The sequence below is a fragment of the Crocodylus siamensis genome, chromosome 15 (assembly GCF_052110815.1).
Source record: "Crocodylus siamensis isolate JL-2025a chromosome 15, ASM5211081v1, whole genome shotgun sequence".
NCBI lineage: Eukaryota > Metazoa > Chordata > Crocodylia > Crocodylidae > Crocodylus > Crocodylus siamensis.
This window is the reverse complement of record NC_143409.1, coordinates 45,068,696-45,089,221: the sequence shown is the minus strand read 5'-3', so window position 1 is coordinate 45,089,221 and position 20,526 is coordinate 45,068,696. Positions and strand designations below refer to the sequence as shown.

At 40.8% G+C, this 20,526-nt stretch overlaps 1 protein-coding gene across 7 annotated transcripts in view; it reads right to left on the bottom strand.

Annotated features, from left to right (window-relative positions):
• MYO9A (myosin IXA) overlaps positions 1–20,526 on the bottom strand; it is a 394,408-nt gene that overhangs the window by 211,406 nt on the left and 162,476 nt on the right. For all 7 annotated transcript variants that reach the window (XM_090030154.1, XM_090030158.1, XM_090030161.1 and 4 more), the window contains exons 3-4: positions 5,889–5,983; positions 2,094–2,156 (exon numbers count right to left, since the gene is read on the bottom strand). In XM_090030154.1, the coding sequence (XP_089886280.1) occupies positions 2,094–2,156; positions 5,889–5,983 (158 nt within the window). The remainder of the gene's footprint in view (positions 1–2,093; positions 2,157–5,888; positions 5,984–20,526) is intronic.

Sequence of the window (20,526 nt, the reverse complement as noted above, 5' to 3'; positions counted from 1 at the left end):
AATAGTGCAAAGTGCAAGATCATGTGTTTAGGGACCAATAACAAGAATTTCTGCCTCAAGCAGATGGAAATGGCTGAGAGAGAAAGGGAGATCAGTGTTCTAGCTGATCATAAGATGACTATGGAAGACCAGTAGGATACAGCCTTGAAAAAGGCAAAGCATCTGCAATTTCCATAGAAATAGGCAAGTATGGCTATCCCTGTATGAGGCACTGGTGAGACATAACCCGATACTGGACACCTGGGTTTAAGAAAGAAAACTTCAACCTAGAACAAGTGTAAAGGATAACTATGCTGATCAGGAGACTAGGACCCATGGCAACAATGATCTCCATGATATACCTGAGCCACCTCAGTGAAGCATTTAAGGTGGAGTTCAAGATCAAGCTCATGAAAGGGACTATGTCAAGTCAACTGCAGGGCATGCAACTCAACAACCCACATTTCTTTCAGTCCTAAACTTTTACATTCAAAAGCCTCAAGAATGAAACTATCAAGCTTCTAAAACAGACTTTAAAAAAATCTGTAGATGATACTGGGAAAAATTACATGGGGGGGTTGTTATGCTTTTTTCTTTGAAAGCTACATTCAGAACTTTGTTGATTTGCGACAAACGGAATCACTGTTTGGATGAACTGTTAAGCATGGGTTTTTGAACTTTTGGTTTGAGCTATGAAATCAGTCTGGAAAAGAATCAGGGAATAAAAAGAGGAAACAGAAGAAAGCCAAAAGGGAAGGGCCACGTGTTAGGGGATAGAAATTTGAAATATGATATAGGAGGGGCAGGAGGATATACAGTGAGAGAGTATGGGGGGAAACCCCCCCCGAGACTCTTCTTTCAAGATCTCCTGAGAGCATAAAGCATCTCTCCCTAGGAAGTCTGGACTGTTCAACAGACCTGTGGAATGAGTACAGATCAGATACTATATGCAGCCTCCCAGTTTCTTAAGCAACACTAAAAAAACTGTAATTATATCCCAGCCTGTCTCGGGAATATATAGTAGCAGAATCACATCTGTTGAAGAACTTCTATAGAGTTTATAGCCTTCCATCATCCTAGTCCCTTTGTCCCATCCTGACCAGGTTCTACTCTCTTGACAGATACAAGTGTGTTGAGATGGGATCCAGCTCCTCAATCCTATTTAAGCCAAAATCCATGTAAGCATATCACATTGTTGCTTCATAACATTTGCCTGTCTAGCTCCAAATCCAACTTAAAAGACCTGGACCTCATTTACAAAGCTTTATATTGGAAAAAGACTTAATTACCTACAGTGACAGCTCAGACTTTCATGTCTTACACCAGCAGCAATATTAGGTAGAGGGAGCAGCTGAGACTATTGCTTACATCCACTGCTATAAATGATCAAAGTGCAGAACACTGGAGAATTAGGCCCTTTATACTCTCTGAAGACACAGCTACTCCAAGAATAATTTTATGAAAGACCTCCTAGACAATGTGATGATGCTTGATAAATGCATGTAACTAATACATTAATCCAAAATGTCAACGAGCTTCCTTACAATGCATCAATAACTCTACTGATATAGCTCTGAGAGGGCTGAAAATTCTGAAAACCCTAACTTAGCTCTGAAAGAGGCCATGATTAGGCAAAAGAAAATGATTTAATTTTATTACTACTTATTATACATATTACCATAGCACCTAATAGCCTGATGACAGACCTCTATTGTGTAAGAAGCTGTGTACAACTCATAGATAGTCCTTGACCCAAAATAATGCAGAAGGAGCACAATTTATACTACTTGGGCTTGTAGAACTCTAATAGCAGCTACCGAGATCTTTGGTACGCCACAGATATAAAAGTGGGCATTGTGTGGTCTATTCTCCCTTTGATGTTATGAAGCACACGATGAGGAGATTTTAAACCTGAGTATCCAGCTGACCAGAGCACTGCACCTTTATATTAATTATACATTATATTGTCAAGGCACAGGTAACTTTTTGACAAACTGAATTAGCATAACATGTAGGACTGTGAAATACGGAAGTTACAATTAAAACGGCATTTTAAAGCTACCTGTGCCATGCACCGAATCAACTTACTAAACTTTTAAAGTATAGGCTCTTACCGCTCATTGTGTTCCTGATAAACTAGCCTGGATTTCTCCAGCAGATACTTTTCAACATAGGCTCTGAAAGAAAAAAAAAAAATATACATACATACATATACACATAGACATATTCTTTGCTCCAGTGTTCTTAAACTAACACAGCCTTATTGTGACTTCTACTATACAAAAAAGGACATACTTGTATTTTAGCCTTATTTCACTTAGTTGTATAAATTTCTTCCTGGGCAGAACAAGTCCAATATTATGTTTGGCTTTTGAGGTTTTGGTTTGATACAAAGCCAAAACTAACATGGATATGAAATCCATGATATCTGATGAGTGAGCCCAAGGCAGTGAGTGCAGAGGGAATTCCTGAAAGAAACCAAAGAATCTAAGATACTGATTTAACCTAAAGCCAGTAAAACAAAAGTTGCCTGCAAACCATCTACACCTAAGAGTAACACCAGCTCCTTTAAGGCCTTGATGCAGCAAAGAAACACATGTGAATGAAGCCATCTTCCCAGGCAGATGTTCACTTCAGGATCAGAACCCGTATTATTATTATTACTACTACTACTACCACCTTTCACCGTACAGCTATTCTTTGTACAGGAATTTTGTGTTATTATGCAATGGCTACAGTCAGAAAAGTATGGATACCGTATGTCATAACAAGGTGCTTTTAGAGATGCTTTTCTACCACTACCTCCAGTTTGAGAAAATGGATTCAAATGTAATTATTACATGAATTGGAAATCTGTCCTCACAGCAATTTTTCTTTTCTCCTGGGACTTCACAATAAGCCACTGACACATGCAGCAGAATGCTTTGTAGCAGTGTTTGCAGCACTACATAGGAGAAGCAGGCTCTATCAATAACAGGATGATGCTTTTGAGATTTACGAAAGTCAGAGAAGAAAAATGGGGCTTGTGCTATAGCAAAGTCAGTACTATTCCACTAATGTTCAAGCGTATTAGAGAGACACCTAGAAGGATTTGTCACTTATCCTCAATGAGAAAGTATAAAACAGACTTGCTCTTTCTGCTGTTTCCTTTCTATTCCTTTTGTAGTCCTTAAATCACAGGTTCTTGTTTTACCAATTTATTCTTTCAGATAAAATTCCTTGTGGAGTCTATGCTTGGAGCTGTAATGCCAACTCTCACAAAATTACCGTGAGAGTTGAAATTTTTAAGTAAAATTAAGTCCAACTCATGAACTTACAACAGAACTCTCAAATCTTCTCGTACGTCTCTCACCCAACTGAGCCAGAGCTGTAAAGTCCCCGGGAGCCTGGGCAGGAGCAGGACTCAGCTGCAAAGGGGTGCAGGGAGCCCTACCAGGTAAGCACTGAGCCCGGAGCCGAAAGCAGGGGGGCGCTGCTCAGGCCGCATGTGAGGAGCCAGGAGGAAAGGGGTTTAGAACACAGCATCTCATGATTCACATACCAAATCTCTTGATTTATAAGAGAGTGTCTCTTGATTTTTGACACTGTGAGGCTGGCAATGCTGCTGGGGCAATGAAAAAGGTAGTACCTGGTTTAGAGCGTGTGCGCTGAGAGAGGAGCAACCAACCAAAACATCATTTCTGCCTCCACTAGGAAAAGGGATGCTATGGTCATACGCTAGTGCTATGGACTAGGAAAAGGGAGGCTATGGCCTTTATTCCTTGCTCAGCACAAACACTCTAAAAGCAGGCAAACTCTGAGAAAGGCTCTCTTTTCTAGTTAGGATACAATAAAAGAAAAACAAATTAAACATAAAAAGTAAGCAACCCAGCTATGTGTTTTAACCCATCTGGACCTTTAACAATATTAAAATTTACAAGGTTAAGCATTCCAAAAGGGGGAGTTTCTAAGAGTGGAGGTCTGGCCCACAGTCTTAATTCTGCCACGCAACAGATGTAGGCACATTTTATGGTAAACAAAATTACATGAAAGTTTAGGGTGAATTAATGTAACATGGATACAGAAGCACAAAATACCCAAATAAAATGTGTTAAAATTAAGAGTGTAAAAAAACCTTTCATTTTGGGAATTTCTCCCTACTGAGTACTTCCTTTCCATAAATTTAGTATTGCATCAGTGTTTTTATAGATAGGATTTTCCCCTCCAAAGGAACAAACAGGAAGGACAGAACCATTTGTTTTATAAATGTTCAAACTGTCCTTGAAATACTGCTCATTGTTTTAATTTGGTTATAAATGCTGCAAGCACCTTTGCATAAGAACTTGTTTGTTATGAACACATTTGACCCCTCTTCAGCTCTGAAGTACTTAACTTTAATCATTTGCTTGAGTCCCTTTGCCTTTAAAACTATATAGTCAACTGCTTTGCTTAACATGGGGCTCTGGTTGATGCAATCCGGCCTGTCAAGTTTACAGCCTTTTCTAAGCTTGGCCATTCCAATAAGCAAATACCTAACAGTGATTTTCCAGAACTGCATGTGCAAAAAATAGTGTTACATTTGCACTTCTTGCTTCTATAACTTTTATATACATTGCTAATTCTCCACCTTTTCAGACCCAACGTACCCCCTGAACTGGCACAAGGCATCCCTGGAAAAATGACAGTTCCTATTTTTCATTTGGTCTTTGGTTTTGGAAAAATAATAGAGCAATTTTTGGCTGCAAAAAATTCAAAAAGACCACAACAAGTCAGAATGTTTTTAAGGATTCCCAGAAAGGGTCTCAAGGCACCATGGCACCTTGGTTGAGTATCAGTGGGAGACATCACAGCAAAAGGCAGGGTAGATTTGCACCTTCTAGACCAATTAAACCAGATGTATAGTATAAGCTGTCATCACAGAGACATCACAACAAACAGCCTATACAGCACAGACACAGATTTAGCACCGACCCCAAAAGTCTACCTTTATATGGGAAAACCCCCAATATTTTATGTTCCCAAAGACTGAAGAAAGAAATTTCTAAAGGAGGTAGATTTCTTCTGATGAATTATACTAAACTGCAATTTGCAGATATGCACTAATTGTCAATGGATGCTGGCACCACACAGCTGAGATGCATTATGAAAAAGTGTTACATAAATTAAAAGTGTTTAAGAAAATTGCCAAATCAATTTAGCTCTGTTTGAAATAAAAGAGAAATGTTATTTCCCGCCCCCCCCGATTACTACCACCGTATCATTATAAGAAAGATAGATGCTGGGTTTTGTTTTGAGAGAGCATTTAAAAATAAAAGAATCTCAGTGTTTCAGTACCCAAGACAATAAGGAGTGATATCTGTCTCCTGGGAAACAAGCGAGAGGGTAAAAAGGGTGCATCTGCTTGTCCCAGGGCAGCAAGTTCAAAATACTGGAGAAACATAGCTACACTGTATGGTACCCTAGACAGTCTAGTCTGTCCTGCTCCACAGCAGGGCTATTTAGCCAGGGCAAAACATCGCGTAATCTAAATGCTAAAGAACATAAATCCATTGTTTGAATTGGAACAAAGAAACGGAATACAATTTATATTTTCATTATGGAGGTTTGGTTATCCAATTGCAGTTATGACCGACTGGAGCTGAGAGGCTAAATCACATATACTGTGATGGAAACACCAGGGTAAATTAGTAGCTAGCTAGCTAAAAGTCAGCTCAGGTACCCCTAAACTACATGGCAGTCACTTCTGTGACCACAGTACAGATATACCCATATCTTTATATTAGGTGTAAAATATGACAGCTGGGTCTAAAATATAAAGCAGACAGTTAGCCTTCTAGGTCACATATTACCAATAGTGCCTGTCAGAATAGCAGTACAGACAATGCTTCTAAAATTCAAAACCTTGAGCTACTGCTGATTGTGCCACTTACCCCCGCACGGTGCCTGTCTCCTGGTAATTCACTTGAATGAATTTGCCAAAGCGACTTGAGTTGTTGTTATGTGCTGTCTTTGCATTTCCAAATGCCTGTCAAAATAAAAGGGAGATTGTTTTAAAATCAACAACTCATGTCTAGGTTATTTACATACACATTACAAACTTCTTTTGGAACAGTCATCACTACACAATCAATGAAAGAAAGCCTAGCAAAGAGTGTCTCGACGTTCCTGTACGGAGATCCCCAACATTTTTTCCCCTCCCAGCAAAGGTCCAAATTTAGATTTGTTGACTATACTGCAGGCTAGGCTGTTTATGGCTCCAAAGTTTGATAATGATCACTGTAAACAACAATCAAGCCAAACACTGACAAACATTTGGAAAAACAAATTTTTATTGTTTGCAACCTTAAAAAAAAGAAATTACAGTTGGCATATGCAAAAAAGATTTAAACCAGGAACTTCAGGGTAGATGGCAGGGGAGCTGAGAGGGCCCCAATCCTTGTTGTGGCAGTGCAGCCCCAGACCCTTCCCTGGCACCCGCCCCAAGGCATGCATGCGCCCGCCACCAGCAAAAAGCAGGGCTAGGGCTCCGCGGACCCCAGAACAGCCCCTCGCACCTCCCAGCTGCCTGCCACAGCTGGCCCAGGTTCTGAGCAGGCCCCTGCCACCCATCACAGAACCCAGGATGCTTGTGGCAAGCAGCAGGGAGATGGCAGGCAGCTGCACTGACATCCGCGAAGCCCTGACCCGACTTGTTGCACACATGCCTTGGGGCGAACGGCAGCGGTGGGTGGGGCAGAGGCTGCACTGCCACAGGGATCAGGATCCGCCAAACTCCCCTGCCATCTGCCCCAGGGCGCACGTGTGCGCCACAGCCTGGCACGCATTACCTACCCGATTTAAATTAATTTAGGCATAATATTTACAGTTTCCACTTAGCTTGAGATGAAACATTGCACCGGTTTCTGCTGAGCAAGAAGCTCATTTCAAGCGGTGTGTACATATACAATGAATGTATACAAATGCTTTGTTATGTTTAACTGAATTACAACTTCCATCTAAATGCAGCCAGACAATTCCCATGTAAAAAAAAAAAATCATAATACAGCAAATTAATGCCTCAGTTGCCATATAACAACATAAGGAGAAAATGAAAACATTAAAAATCCAAATACATGTCTATTAAGCTATATGTTTATATACATCTTCATATTTATTTATGCAATGAATGCATTTTCCTGGGTAGCAAAAAGAAATAGTCTTCCATATAAATGTTCTATATACTTGCATATCTACATGGTTTAATAGTTATACCAAGCAATTAAATTGTACCATGCTTTTAGGAAATTACTATAGAATACTGATGCAAAGCAAAATTAAAATCAATGTTCTAAATTAAGGTTTCCTGCCTCCTGATTTGAATGATTATTACAAATAAACAGTTTAAATCACTCTGAATCAATCCATCTTGGCTTTCATACATCAAAATCATTGCATGCAAGCATAAACTTCTGCTAGAACAAAAATCAATGCTAAGCATGGATTAGATTCCTCCTGTACTATTAGTACGTCCCTCAAGAACATAATGAGTTACCTGAAGAACCACCATACAGACACTAATTGTATGGAGACCTCTTGGATAAATACAGGAATTCAGTTTCTCCCACAAGAGAATTTTTTTCATTTATAACAGAATAGACTTTAATAATCTAACATGATCAAGATTTTAAAAGTAAAATCCTTCGAATTATATTTTCCTTTTTAATTTTGCAACCAAAGAAAAAAAAGAACAGCAATAGTCTACCTTCTTATTCACCAAAACTTTAAATTTAGTGATGCAGCCTGGTGATGAGCATATTTCAGGTTAGTAAAGACTCCTAAGTCAACCTGATCAAAGCAAAAAATAAAAAATAAAATAAAATAAAAAATAAAAATAACAAAATAAAATCCGATTCTAACCAGACTAGCTGTTCTTGAGTAACCAGACCAGTGGGAAACAGAGTGGTTGGCCTTCTGACTCCAGTAGCACAGGACTGGCCTGACAGGCAGAGCCTGGAGTTAACACAAGGATGTTTAAACCAAGAAAAACGAAGTGTGGTTCAATAAAATGGAACGAGCACTTCGCTCAAGGCTGCAGTTATATATTTGCATAAATTTGGGTTCTAACCAAATCAGTGAAGTGAAACACAAATACCCATTATCATGCATGGCATTAAATCTAGTTGGTGCACTATTAAGCATATTTATTAATAGAATAATCCAAAAAATATTCAAACTGTTAATAACTATATTAAACAAATACTACTTTGCAAACAAATAAAAAAATGGTGCTTTATCCAAGGATACCAAGGGAGGAGGAGGAAAGAAAAAAACATGCTAAAATAATGTGATGAAGAAGCATTAGGTCACATAGAAACATATTCTGCCTTTCTTTGCAACAGTTTATTAATGGCTTTTTCTAGTCCTACAAATATTAATACTATAGCAATGCTCTGCTCCATGCAGCACAATCACCATAAAAAGAGGCAGTGTTGTCTAGCACACTTTACTGGGAATCAGAAAATGAGGGTGGAAAGGAACCTCAGGAGATCATCTAGTCCAACCCCCTGCTCAAAGCAGGACCAGTGCCAACAAAATCATCCCAAGCAAGACTTTGTCTAGCCGGGTCTTAAAGCCTCCATGGAATTTGGAAACCCAGCTTCTATTTCTGGCACTGTATGTGATCTTCCACATGATCACAAGTCATTTCACTTCCCTGGTCCTCTTTCCCTTCCCAACCTTTGTCTGAAGGATCCTCAGAGCAGGGACACTCTCCGTCCCAGTTTCAAACCCAATGACTCGGCTCTGAACGTCCTATTTATACTCTGAAAGTGTTTCTAACTCCCCATCAAACTTATATTTGTACAAAAGAATTATTAATAAACTGTACAAAGAAAGAAATAGAAAACTCAAATACTACACAAACTGTTCAGTAATGGAATTTAAATACTTCGTTATTTCCCATCTGCATGAAGGTAAAAGATAAACTATCTGAAAGAACACAGTAAGAAATGGGTGTTCCAAGTTTAAGTTGAGCTATTATATACATGAGTTATGCGATTTATCTAAAACCTTCAATTTATCTTGCCCCTACTAACTCAAACAAAAAACTAGACTAGTTCAGCCCTGCAGTCACAGGACCAATCTAATTAGCAGTATGTGTTTATATTCAGCACCAGTCAGCACACTGCCTTGCTTCGAGTGTCTTCTGAATAAAACCAATAAGCGCTGAACTTTATGGTAGACAATATTAGCCAGGGGAGAATTTTGAGCTGGTTACAAAAAACAGCAAGGTCTCAAACGCTGAGAGTTTTACCTCCCAGTTCAGTTAAAGGGGGGAAAAAAAAAATCACAACCACAGAGCTGCACTGCAGGTAGGTTATTCCTCAGTCCCAGCACTGAACCTCAGCCTTCTTTTTAAGCAAAACTCTGTAGATATTTGTGGATGGAGAGGAAAGCAGGAAAGGTCCCCTCATCTTTTTCTATCTTCCCTCTTTGCAGTTTTACTACTAGGGCTGTACGAAATGGGCCCTATTTGATTTGGATTCGGCCCGAATCAGGGACAGCGATTTGAGCCGTTGATTTGGATCATTGTCCCTGATTCAACTTGGCTGAATCTGAACATTTGATGCCGATTCACGGCTTTAAACATTTTTTTCTACATACCTTGAGGTAGCAGGCGTGCCTCATGAGCGTTCCAGTGATGGGGCGGATGGAGCATCCCACAGGAGTGCGGGGGACTCTCCAGCATGCTCGGCAGAGAACCTGGAAGTTCCAGGTTTGCCAGGGATCGTGCTGGGGGGGTTACCCCCCCATGTCCTCCCGGCTCAGCAACCAGCCACAGGGGGACCCCAGGTGCTCCTCCAGGCCCAGGAGGCACCAGTCACCAAGCCAGGGGTGTGCAGGGGGCGTGGCCTGCATGCTCCCTGGTGGACCAGGAAGTTTACTGGAAGTGCTTCTGGTCCACTTCTGGGTCTGCTGCCAAGTGCGCTGGGGAGCCCCCCATGCTTCTGTGGGACGCTGCATCTGCCCCAGCACTGCAGCGTTCAGAGCCCCTGCTACCTAGAGGTATGTAGGAAAAAAAACATTTAAAGCTGTATCTACGTCTGAATCGCTGAATCTCTCCAAAACGGATAGCCAGCACGGGTTTGTTGCGGGTAGGTCTTGTTTGACCAATCTCATTTCCTTCTATGACCAGGTGACCTATCACCTGGACCAGGGAGAAGAGATTGATGTCGTATATCTTGACTTCAAAAAAGCTTTTGATCTGGTATCCCATGATCACCTCTTGGCCAAACTGCCCAGTTGTGGCCTTGGCTCCACCACGATTCACTGGCTGGGAAATTTGCTCCGTGGTCAGACCCAGAGGGTTGTAATCGATGGCAGTCACTCATCATGGTGCTCTATGACCAGTGGGGTTCCTCAAGGCTCTGTCCTGGGACCCATCCTGTTCAACATCTTCATTAATGATGTGGACACTGGAGTCAAGAGTGGCCTGGCCAAGTTCACCGATGACACCAAACTTTGGGGCAAAACATCCACACCAGAAGATAGGCGGGTGATCCAGGCTGACCTGGACAAGCTCAGCAAATGGGCGGACGAGAACCTCATGGTGTTTAACACCGATAAATGCAAGGTTCTCCACCTTGGGAGGAAAAACCTGCAGCACCCTTATAGGCTCGGCAGTGCTACGTTGGTTAGCACTACAGAAGAAAGAGACTTGGGGGTCATCATTGACCATAAGATGAACATGAGCCTCCAATGCGATGCTGCAGCTAGTAAAGCGACCAAAATGCTGGCTTGCATCCATAGATGCTTCTCGAGCAAATCCCGGGATGTCATTCTCCCCTTGTACTCGGCCTTGGTGAGGCCGCAGCTGGAGTACTGCATCCAGTTTTGGGCTCCACAATTCAAAAAGGATGTGGAGAAGCTTGAAAGAGTCCAGAGGAGAGCCACGCGCATGATCAGAGGTCAAGAAAACAGATCTTACGATGACAGGCTGAGCCATGGGACTCTTTAGCCTGGAAAAGCGCAGGCTCAGGGGTGATCTGATGGCCACCTATAAGTTTATCAGGGGTGACCACCAGGACCAGGGGAACGTTTGTTCACCAGAGCGACCCAAGGGATGACGAGGTCGAATGGTCACAAACTCCTGCAAGACCGTTTCAGGCTGGACGTAAGGAAGAATTTCTTTCCTGTCCGAGCCCCCAAGGTCTGAAACAGTCTGCCAGCGGAGGTGGTTCAAGCACCTACATTGAACACCTTCAAGCGTAAATTGGACGCTTATCTTGCTGGGATCCTATGACCCCAGCTGACTTCCTGCCCTTTGGGCAGGGGGCTGGACTCGATCTCCTGAGGTCCCTTCCAGCCCTAATGTCTATGAAATCTATGAAGAAGGAGAAAAAAAAACAATTTGGAGAGTTCCAAAATGATTCAGACAGATTAAAGGGTCCTCTGATTCGATTTGGATTCCGAGATTTGGGCAATGAATGGGGCCAAATCTCTGCTGAATTGAATCAGGGACCAAAGCTTTGCACAGCACTAGATACTACATCCATGCAAAAATTGGGGGGAAAGCTGAGTGTTGTATGTGAGAAAATACGGTATTTTTCTTTTTAGGCTCCACATGGCTGGCTAATCTAACTTATGACCAGAGGGGCAATCAAAACATAATATGCAATATCAATCTTTTATGATTTCCGTTATTATTTATAAAGATCTTTGGGACATTCTTTGTTATTTCACTAGATTAACTCTATAGCAGAGGCTTGCTGAAAGTGTTGGCTACTAGCTAAAAAGTATATTTTAAATTTAACTTGAGGCAATTTAATATATTCTTTGTTCCTGTTTTATTTAGTAGGTCTCTTAAAGAGAGTGACTAGGCTATAAAAAAGTCCTATTAAGGCAACTTATGCATGAGCAAGTCTAGATATATTTGAACAGTACACTGAGTTCTTGTAAAGCCAATAAGGATTATATGCAATATAACAGTATAGTCTTGGAAAACTGCGAATGAATTATAACTATTTCACTAAAACAAATTCTGTTCTGTCTATATTATTTCCTTTTACTAACTCATTGGTGTAAGGCTGTAGATGCTTTATGGCAAAACTCCGTAAGAGCATTCCTGAAATTCTTGTTAAGACCAGAGCTTTTATTGGCTAGGATTCAACATTTTGAAGGAAAAAAAAATTCAATACTCCTCTGTATGAGGAAAACATCCACCCTGGATCAGACCCTGATGATTTAACATTTAAAATAATTTAGCCATGGATAAACAATTGATCCATTCCTATAAGTTCTAACTACATCTTTAAAAAGTGAGCCGAAATGTAATATCTACCAAACCTTAAAAGCTGTTAGGGTAAAGGGTTTATGAAAAAAGGGTAATATTGTCACCCCCTCAAAATCCAATAATCATAAACAAAGTTGCCATAACCATGAGACCCATTTCCCAAAAAAATGAAAAAAACTTTTAAAAAAGGGGAAAGTTGGGATTCTGCATTTGCCTTCTGTTGTTTGCAGTCATCTCCATGATTCTGTAGTGATGTAAGCAGAGCTAAATCACCTAAACTTTAACCCTGGATGAAGCAGGGTTAAAGAAAAGGGAGGTGGGTGTTGGGTTAAATTACTACAGGCCCATGCAGACATAGCAGTTACAGTGTAACAACTTACTACCTAATCACAAGCAACAGCTTCTCCATCCCTTTCTGAAGCAGCTATATATGTATGTTGTTTATCCATATACTTCTCTTGGGCGTATTATCTTAATTAAGCTTTTGAGATACAGTCCTCTCTTGGTTCTGCCCATACCTCCAACCATTTCTTCAGCTTCCCTTTCAACAGGCATGAAGAAAAGTTTATGAAATCATCTCTTTGAGATTCCTACATCCAAAATTACAAGAAATTTAGTTATGCATAATAAGATTTAGCTAAAGGTTGTCATATGTGGCAGCATAAAACTTCTCAAACATTTCTCCTGTTAAATGTGAGACCAGCATACAAAGTAATGTGTTACAAATGAATGAAAGTCTTGGTTACTACATATATAATATACCTGGCAAAAATATCTCTCATAAAAGTATGGAAAAGTAAAGCAATGTAATGATATGCAGCCTCGATTTTCCCATTTATAGACATACCAGGTGCATCAACATATGCTATTAATACACAGCAATAAACTCTGGTGCATATCACACTAGAGTTTATTGCTCTCTGGTGCTGCATTTACATGTGGGCCCAGGACTGCAGCACGTTGAGCTTGGTTGGAACAACCCCTGCTGGCAGGGGACCCGGGGAGGGGAGGAGCAGGGGGGTCAGCCTGTTAGCCCAGGGCTGCTCCAACCCAGCTCAACGTGCTATGGGGGACTGCCTGAGACACAAGGGTGCTCTAGTGTGGGGCAGGCAGCCCCTGCACTGAAGCACCCTCATGCCCCAGCCAGTCCTGTCAGCATCTACACATGTATTGCTGCGAAATAAAAACAAAAAAAACAAAAAAAAAACTCTACCACAAGATAGTACTTGTGTTTAGAAATACTAACCTATGGTGGAGTTAATTAGTTTACTCTGTTCTAACAGAACTGCACATGTAGACATTAAGACAATTACTGTAGAGCTAATTTGGCAACTCCACAGTTAGTGTCTCGTGTAGACACATCCAATGTGAAACTCCTACAATTTTTATACATGAGAGCAGACATCCTACCATCTTAATGTTGTTAGCCTATCACAGCAATCTTCCCTGAATCCTCAGCTATCTACTCCAAACACTGCTGCTGTGAATGCTTGCCTCCAATCAGTGTGTGCTTGGAGGAGGTTATTTCATGCTTAAAAGGCACCTATAAATTAATATAAAACAGGAATTTATCCCAGGATACATCCAATTCAAATTCTTTACTATGCAGTCATGACTATACACACATGTGCAAACACATGCGTGCGCACATGCACACATACATTCAAATGTAAAAAGAAAGCATAGTGAGAGTACTTTAGGGTTGCAAAGGAAGAACGTCAAACTCAGAATTGCAAAACACGAGTAAAACCATACACTTATTCACAGAGCTCTGAACACACATTTTATTTTTCCACAACAAAGGGCTCCTATACACTGCAGGGAGGCTACTCCAATACATTGTAATTACAGTGCGTTGGAGCAGACTCGATTACTCACCATGCTCCAGCAGACTCCAGTGTTGTGTGCATCAGCGTCCCCCTGCTGAAAAATGGAGGTGAGGGTGCTTTAACTGAAGTTCATTCGACAAGCTTTAAAGTTCCCCCACCATCATTTTTAAGCATGGGGACGCTGATGCATGTGATACATAGAGTGCTTTAATTAGCAAGAGCCATGCTAATTAAAGCACACACACCCCCATCCGCCTCCTGGAACATGTCTATAAATGTTCAAATTGACCCTAGATGTCAAGGTCTCAGCTCCATTTGACAATAAACATATATGAATTAACATACACCCAACTAGACCTCCCTGGACTAAAGACATCTGGAAACAGCAATTTTTCAGCCAAATTTCTTCGCATTAACACCAAACCAAACTGAATGGAAACTACTGTGAGATGTGATTCGGCTTTGCAACCTGATTTGTTGTTTGCAACCTTTTCTCAAATCATCCTTTTCCCTCCAAACACATTCTTCCACCCCTCAAAGGGTAAAACCTGTTGCAAGGTTTTTCTCTTCCACTGTTTGCACTTCACCAAATACTAGTCGGACACCTTCTTGAAGTCAGGTCTTTTTTACATAAGATAGATGAGCCCTCTCGGAATCAACATGTAGGTTTTACTTCTTGCTTCAAGACTTTTACTTCTTATGCTCTTCTTCTGACAACTGTATCATGAAAATTCAAAGTACTGTGATTTTAAAACATATGTAGAAACATATGCTGCTTATCCTACATGCCAGTGCTAGGGAAATACAGAACAAAAAAAATACCCCTTATTGCCCACATGGGGTAACTCAATGCATGTAGATCAGTGAATCTGAAAACTTCTGTGATCATTATTCTTGCTTCTAGGCAGTTAGATAAGTGAAGTACTGACACTAGGCTTCCAGAGCAATAGAAGAAGTAATCTACGGTAGCTATAGATCAGTAGTGAATTACTTTTCCAGAAGCAATGGTGGGAGTAATTTTGGCGTCCATGATCTATGCAGCTAGAACAGAGATGGACAAAAATACAGCCTGTGGGCTGGATCCAGCCCACCAGGCCACTCTATCCAGCCCATAGGACCCCTACAAATTTTAGAAAATTATTTTTTATCTGCCTCTGGCTGCCTGTCAAAGATGACCCTTGCAGCCCTTGACAGCTTACCAAAACTCACTAAGTAGCCCTCCACCTGAAATAATTGCCCATCCCTGAGCTAGAAAGATATTGGCACATCTACAAAGAAATTCACCATTTCTTAAATCTGACACCTGTTCACTAATAAGCATTAGCTCTGAATATTACTGGAAGTACTTGAGAGAAAGACCACTCCTGTAAAGACCAAAGCAGGTGAATAAAGACGTTTTTATACGCTCTAAATACGAAACTACCTTAAACAGTTACCATACAGCTTATAAAAGCAACATATAATTAATTGTGTAAGGAAGAAGCAAGAAGACGCCATTTAGTACCCATGAAACACTGACCTAATGTCACCCATCCACAAAAGGAAAACGAGGAAGTATCTTCAGCCCACTCAGCTCATTTCAGCATTTAAAACCATTTCCCACCCAGTCTTCCACCAAGAGGTTTCATCCATGCAGATTGTTTTTTGGGCCCACCAAGGCCAGAAAACAACCTTCCATTTTCTTGTGTCACTGAAATGTGGTCGAGCTACAGTTGTGTTAGTAAGTGGCTCATGCTTGCTACTTTATGACCAAGTTAATATTGTACAGATCCTTACTGTGAGTGTTTTTTTGACTGGTACATTTCAACCAAACTGTGTCTTAATGCACCCTGGAATGCTCTACTGCAAATAGAGATTTCTTGTCATACAGAAAAATTCCTATTTTCATAAACACTTAGATCTACAGATCTCAGAAAATATACCGCACAGACTCGTACGTAACTGGACCGAATAACAGTAATGTACCAGCCCGGTTTCCATCAGTTAACAGTTTCTAATGTAATTCATTTTCTTACTGGGTGGCAGTAGTAGCAAAAAGAGATGCGCCCCATTCCTGAAAATATTCTAAACGTCACAGAAATAAGATTTCTCTGAAGGCTTTCTACCAGACATCGGCAACTATTATATCCTAGCAAAAAGACAGAAGAAATTAACCACTCTACTTAACAAGGACAAAATGAATGACAATATATTGCTTTTTTTTTTTTTTAATGTTTTAAATTATCTATGGCTTATTTACCAGGCAAGTTTTAACTTTCAGAAAAAGAGTCACAACGAATATTCTAGAAGTAATGAGTCACTGAGTGGTTCATTTGAATGTCAATTCACACAGACTATTCCACGTCAAAGATACTCCAGCATGTGCACTCAGCTCTTTGCAAGCAAGAATAATAGAAGTCTTTTCCTTCTCCCTTTTAAATTACAGAACCTCTATTATTATTTTTAGTGTGGAATAAAATACATTAGCACAAGAATACATGAGCAACGCTCCATCAAAAGTATCTGATCTTCCTTTTGACTATACAAGCAATACACTAGTTCAAAGTGCCAGCTAGCAAGGCAACACAACAAATCTCTCGTAGGAGTTTTACTGTATAATGATGGTAGGAACTTTGGAATAGGAATCAAAGTTACCCAGAGTCTGTTTTGTGGGGAAACACAATAAGCCAGAGAAGATCAAGCGCACACAGACTAGAATAAAGCCAGAGAGGCAGGCCAGTCATGCATATATAATGCCTGAAAAGTTGATTTTACAAGGTTAGTAAATTTTAATACTAATTAAGTCTTCCGCATTTTGTCTAGTTTATATACTACAGGTAGTACGTATGTATACTACAGGTAGCACACATAATATGTACTCTGTTAAAAGCCCGGAAAAGGGCATTTAGTAACAATGCCCAACTACAACAGTATCTGATGAATTAAGCCCACTGCTCATGAAAACTTATGCTATACATCTCTGATTTAGTCTATACCAGGGGAGCACATTTTGGACCTCCGTGTTTAATGAGCTTTGGTGAGCTGTCAAGGGTGGCATGGGTAGCCCCACCCCTTGATAGTTGCCCCCCCCCCGGTTACCATGTTGGGATCAGAAGTTCCACCCCCCAACCCCTGACCTTTGCCACACCACAGAAACACTCCTTTTGGGGAGATGGAGGGTTGCCATCTTAGAACCAGAAAAAACAAACAAATCACACACTAAAAGTCAAACACCTACTATAACATATTTTAATTTTATTACAAAAAATATTCACATCATGAGTTATGTTTATATACTCTATATAGAGGGAACTGGATAATAATTCAAAAATAAAGTCTTCATCTTGTATATTGTGTGGGGAGGGTGTAGTTGGGAGGTATGTGGTGGGATGCATGCGTGTGTGTAGTGGGTTGTGGGGGTGTGGGTATGTGTGCATATGGTGGGATGTGGGGGGTTGTGGTAGGTGTGGCTGTGTGTGAGAGAGCAATAGGTTATGTATATGTGGGGGGCTGTGTGGGCAGGGTTTGGCTGCGTGTCATTATGTCACACTTCCCCCAAGTTGCACAGCCCCACACAGGTGGCAGCAGCAGCAGGCAGGGGGCTTTTACCCACCAGAGGCACTGCCATCTGGCAGCACACGTCTCCAGCCAGCACTGTACATGGGGTCATGTCACTTCCCAGTCTCTGACACTTCCCACAACACACATGCACCTTCTCAGTCATGTGCCAGAGGAGGAAGCCCTGCACTGGAACCAGCTGCCTCCCTGCTCCCTGCCATGCAGGTCCTGAAACTCTGCGGGGAAGCAGGGGCCAGGGCTCCTTCAGGGGAGTCCTGGAACCAGCACAAGGCTGGGGGCAGGGAAAGCAGCCAGCTCCAGCAGAGGGCTTCCCACAGTAGCATGCAAGTGCAGGAGCTGCACATGCACAGCAGGGAGCCCAGGCAATAGAGGTGGGCTGGCTGAACTGCACTCCTCCCACCCATGTCCACAGCTGGCCAGAGCTGTGCACTGCCAGACAGCACTGCCTGCATTGGGCACAAGTGCCCCCACCAGCTGTTGCTGCTGCCACCTGCAGGGGCTGCTCATCATAGGGGGAGTGTGGGTGGGAGAGTTCCCACACCATCCCCTGCCCCACAAACCCACATCCTCCCTCACAACCATACCCCGCCCACCCAAGCTCTGCACTGCCGCTGCCCCCCCAGATAGGAAACAAATGGGCATAGAATCAGGCAAAAAAATTTTAATTAACAGTAAATGTATAAATGCAAAATTTAACTAAAAATTCCTGATGGAACAAAAAATGCATTTAAGCCATTACAAAGGAGTCATTCTTCAGTATTGCATTTACTTGTCCCTGAAGATGCATGTTAAATACAATAAATATACAACAGAACTATGCAAGTCTGTGCATGTGTGCGTGTGTATTTTCAGTGAACACACCTGTACAGTGCATGCTATTTAGTATTCACGCTAACTTTCCCCTTTCTCCCTCCACTCAAGAAGAATTTATTCTGTTGATTTTACAAGTACACTCTGTAAACTGACCACCTGTAATTTAAATGTGTAACCATTCTTCAAAACCGTACTCTGGGGCTGCTCTAAAAGTACTCCAAGTGAACATTCCCAAAGGGAGCAGCATTTCAAATTTTACCACCAATACCCATCTTCAGTGACCTACCGAATTCATGGTTGAAGTAGAATGCACGGCGGCTCCTTTAATCTTGCCTGTTCCCCCGCATACTGCTGGCCCTCTGCCCCCCTCCCCCTCAATTAGCAGAGGTTCCCTCTACTCCCTCCTGACCAGCAGGGAAGCTAAAACCGCAGTTTTAAACATAGTGCTGTTTTTGCCTCCCTGTCAGTCAGCAGCTAACAGGGCCATTTGAGGCCCCTTAGCCAATCAGTGGCAGGAGGCAAGAACATCGCCATAATTATAACTGCAGTGTTCACCTCCCCGCTGATGAGGAGCTAGCTGCAAGCATGGCTCCTCCACCAATCAGTATTCAGTTAATATCTGTGTATATTACATTGACTTTTTTCCAGTATTCTGTAGAGCACTTCTATACTGAATTGACACTTAAATATTTTTCACACTAATTTTTATTGCATAGAAAAAACCAAACCAAAGAAACCAGTTAATTGTCTCATGCCTTAATAACACAAGCAAGTTGGTATGCCTATTGGTATATGTTGTATGACTTGATATTCAGGGAACGCATCATATTTTGACACTATACTGTTCGTATAAAAATTCCTCCCTTCTTCCCTAAGTTCTGAAGAACAGACTAAGATGAAAACCATAGCTTTCCCTTTTTTCTTTTCTTTTTTTGCTATGCAAGTTAGCAATTTATTTTTCAAAAGGGATATATTTACTGAGCACTGAAGTATTTTATCTCTTCATAATTTAAAATGCATTCATTTGATCCATAGACATGCATGTTAACGTCTTTCACCTCCTAGTTGCTGCATTGGAAAATGATTGGTTAAACTATAGCACAATCTGGAAATGATGAATGAATCCTCCTGAATAAGTTCATCCCCAAAATATAGGCATTTAATTGAGCTGACCCTGACCACTACTTATCAGAAAATTAAGAAAAGATTCCATGAGAATGTCTTCCCAGTTGATTACAGAAAGTTTACCGACCTGTGAAGAGTCAGTGATGTTACAACTCCTAAATCAATCACGACGTAAGTTGAGAACGAGAACCTCACAATATAATTCAACTTATAGACCACTACCCTGTTGTGTTTATGTTCAATGTGAATTTGCAAACTACAATGTAAAACCATTATTATTCTGAAAACCAGAAAAATCCATTTTCTCCACATCCCCAAAAATGCTCACTGATCAATGAGAGATCACTACCCTGCATACTTTCTCATTTCTGTCTATTAATGTTTAAAAGTTATTGAACTTTTGCAATACATTTTTCTCCTCCTGCATTCTCATTGCTCCTAACTCTTTGAACTATTTTGGCTCAAACTATCAAAGCAAATTGAAAACATGCCTGCCAAATTTCCAAATACTATTTTATGTTGTTTATAACATACATTCAATGAATCTTTGACTAAGAAACAATACTGTGCTCTTTGAAAATCAGTTGGAAACCTACTTCCCAGGTTTTTATATACAAGAAGTAGCCCTGAGGTCTAACTCTGTATAATCACCTAAAAACACATAACTGTAGCTTCTGCTTCAGCAAGTTAAATTTAAGAAACAGGTATAAATACTGCCTCAGCATCCCATCTACTATACTCCAGAATTATAATGGGACATCCTAAATTACCATCTGCCACAGATCAGATTTGCAGGCTTTCTTAATCCCCTTTTAACATTTTAATTAATATTATTAACCCTTTTAATATTTTAATTAATATTATTAAATGAATTAAACATTCATCTCTAGTTCCATATATTTTCCTTTTTTATTTATTAAAATAAAGGAAAAACATTCTTGCAATTGTAACATCCTCTTTACATCTATAGCA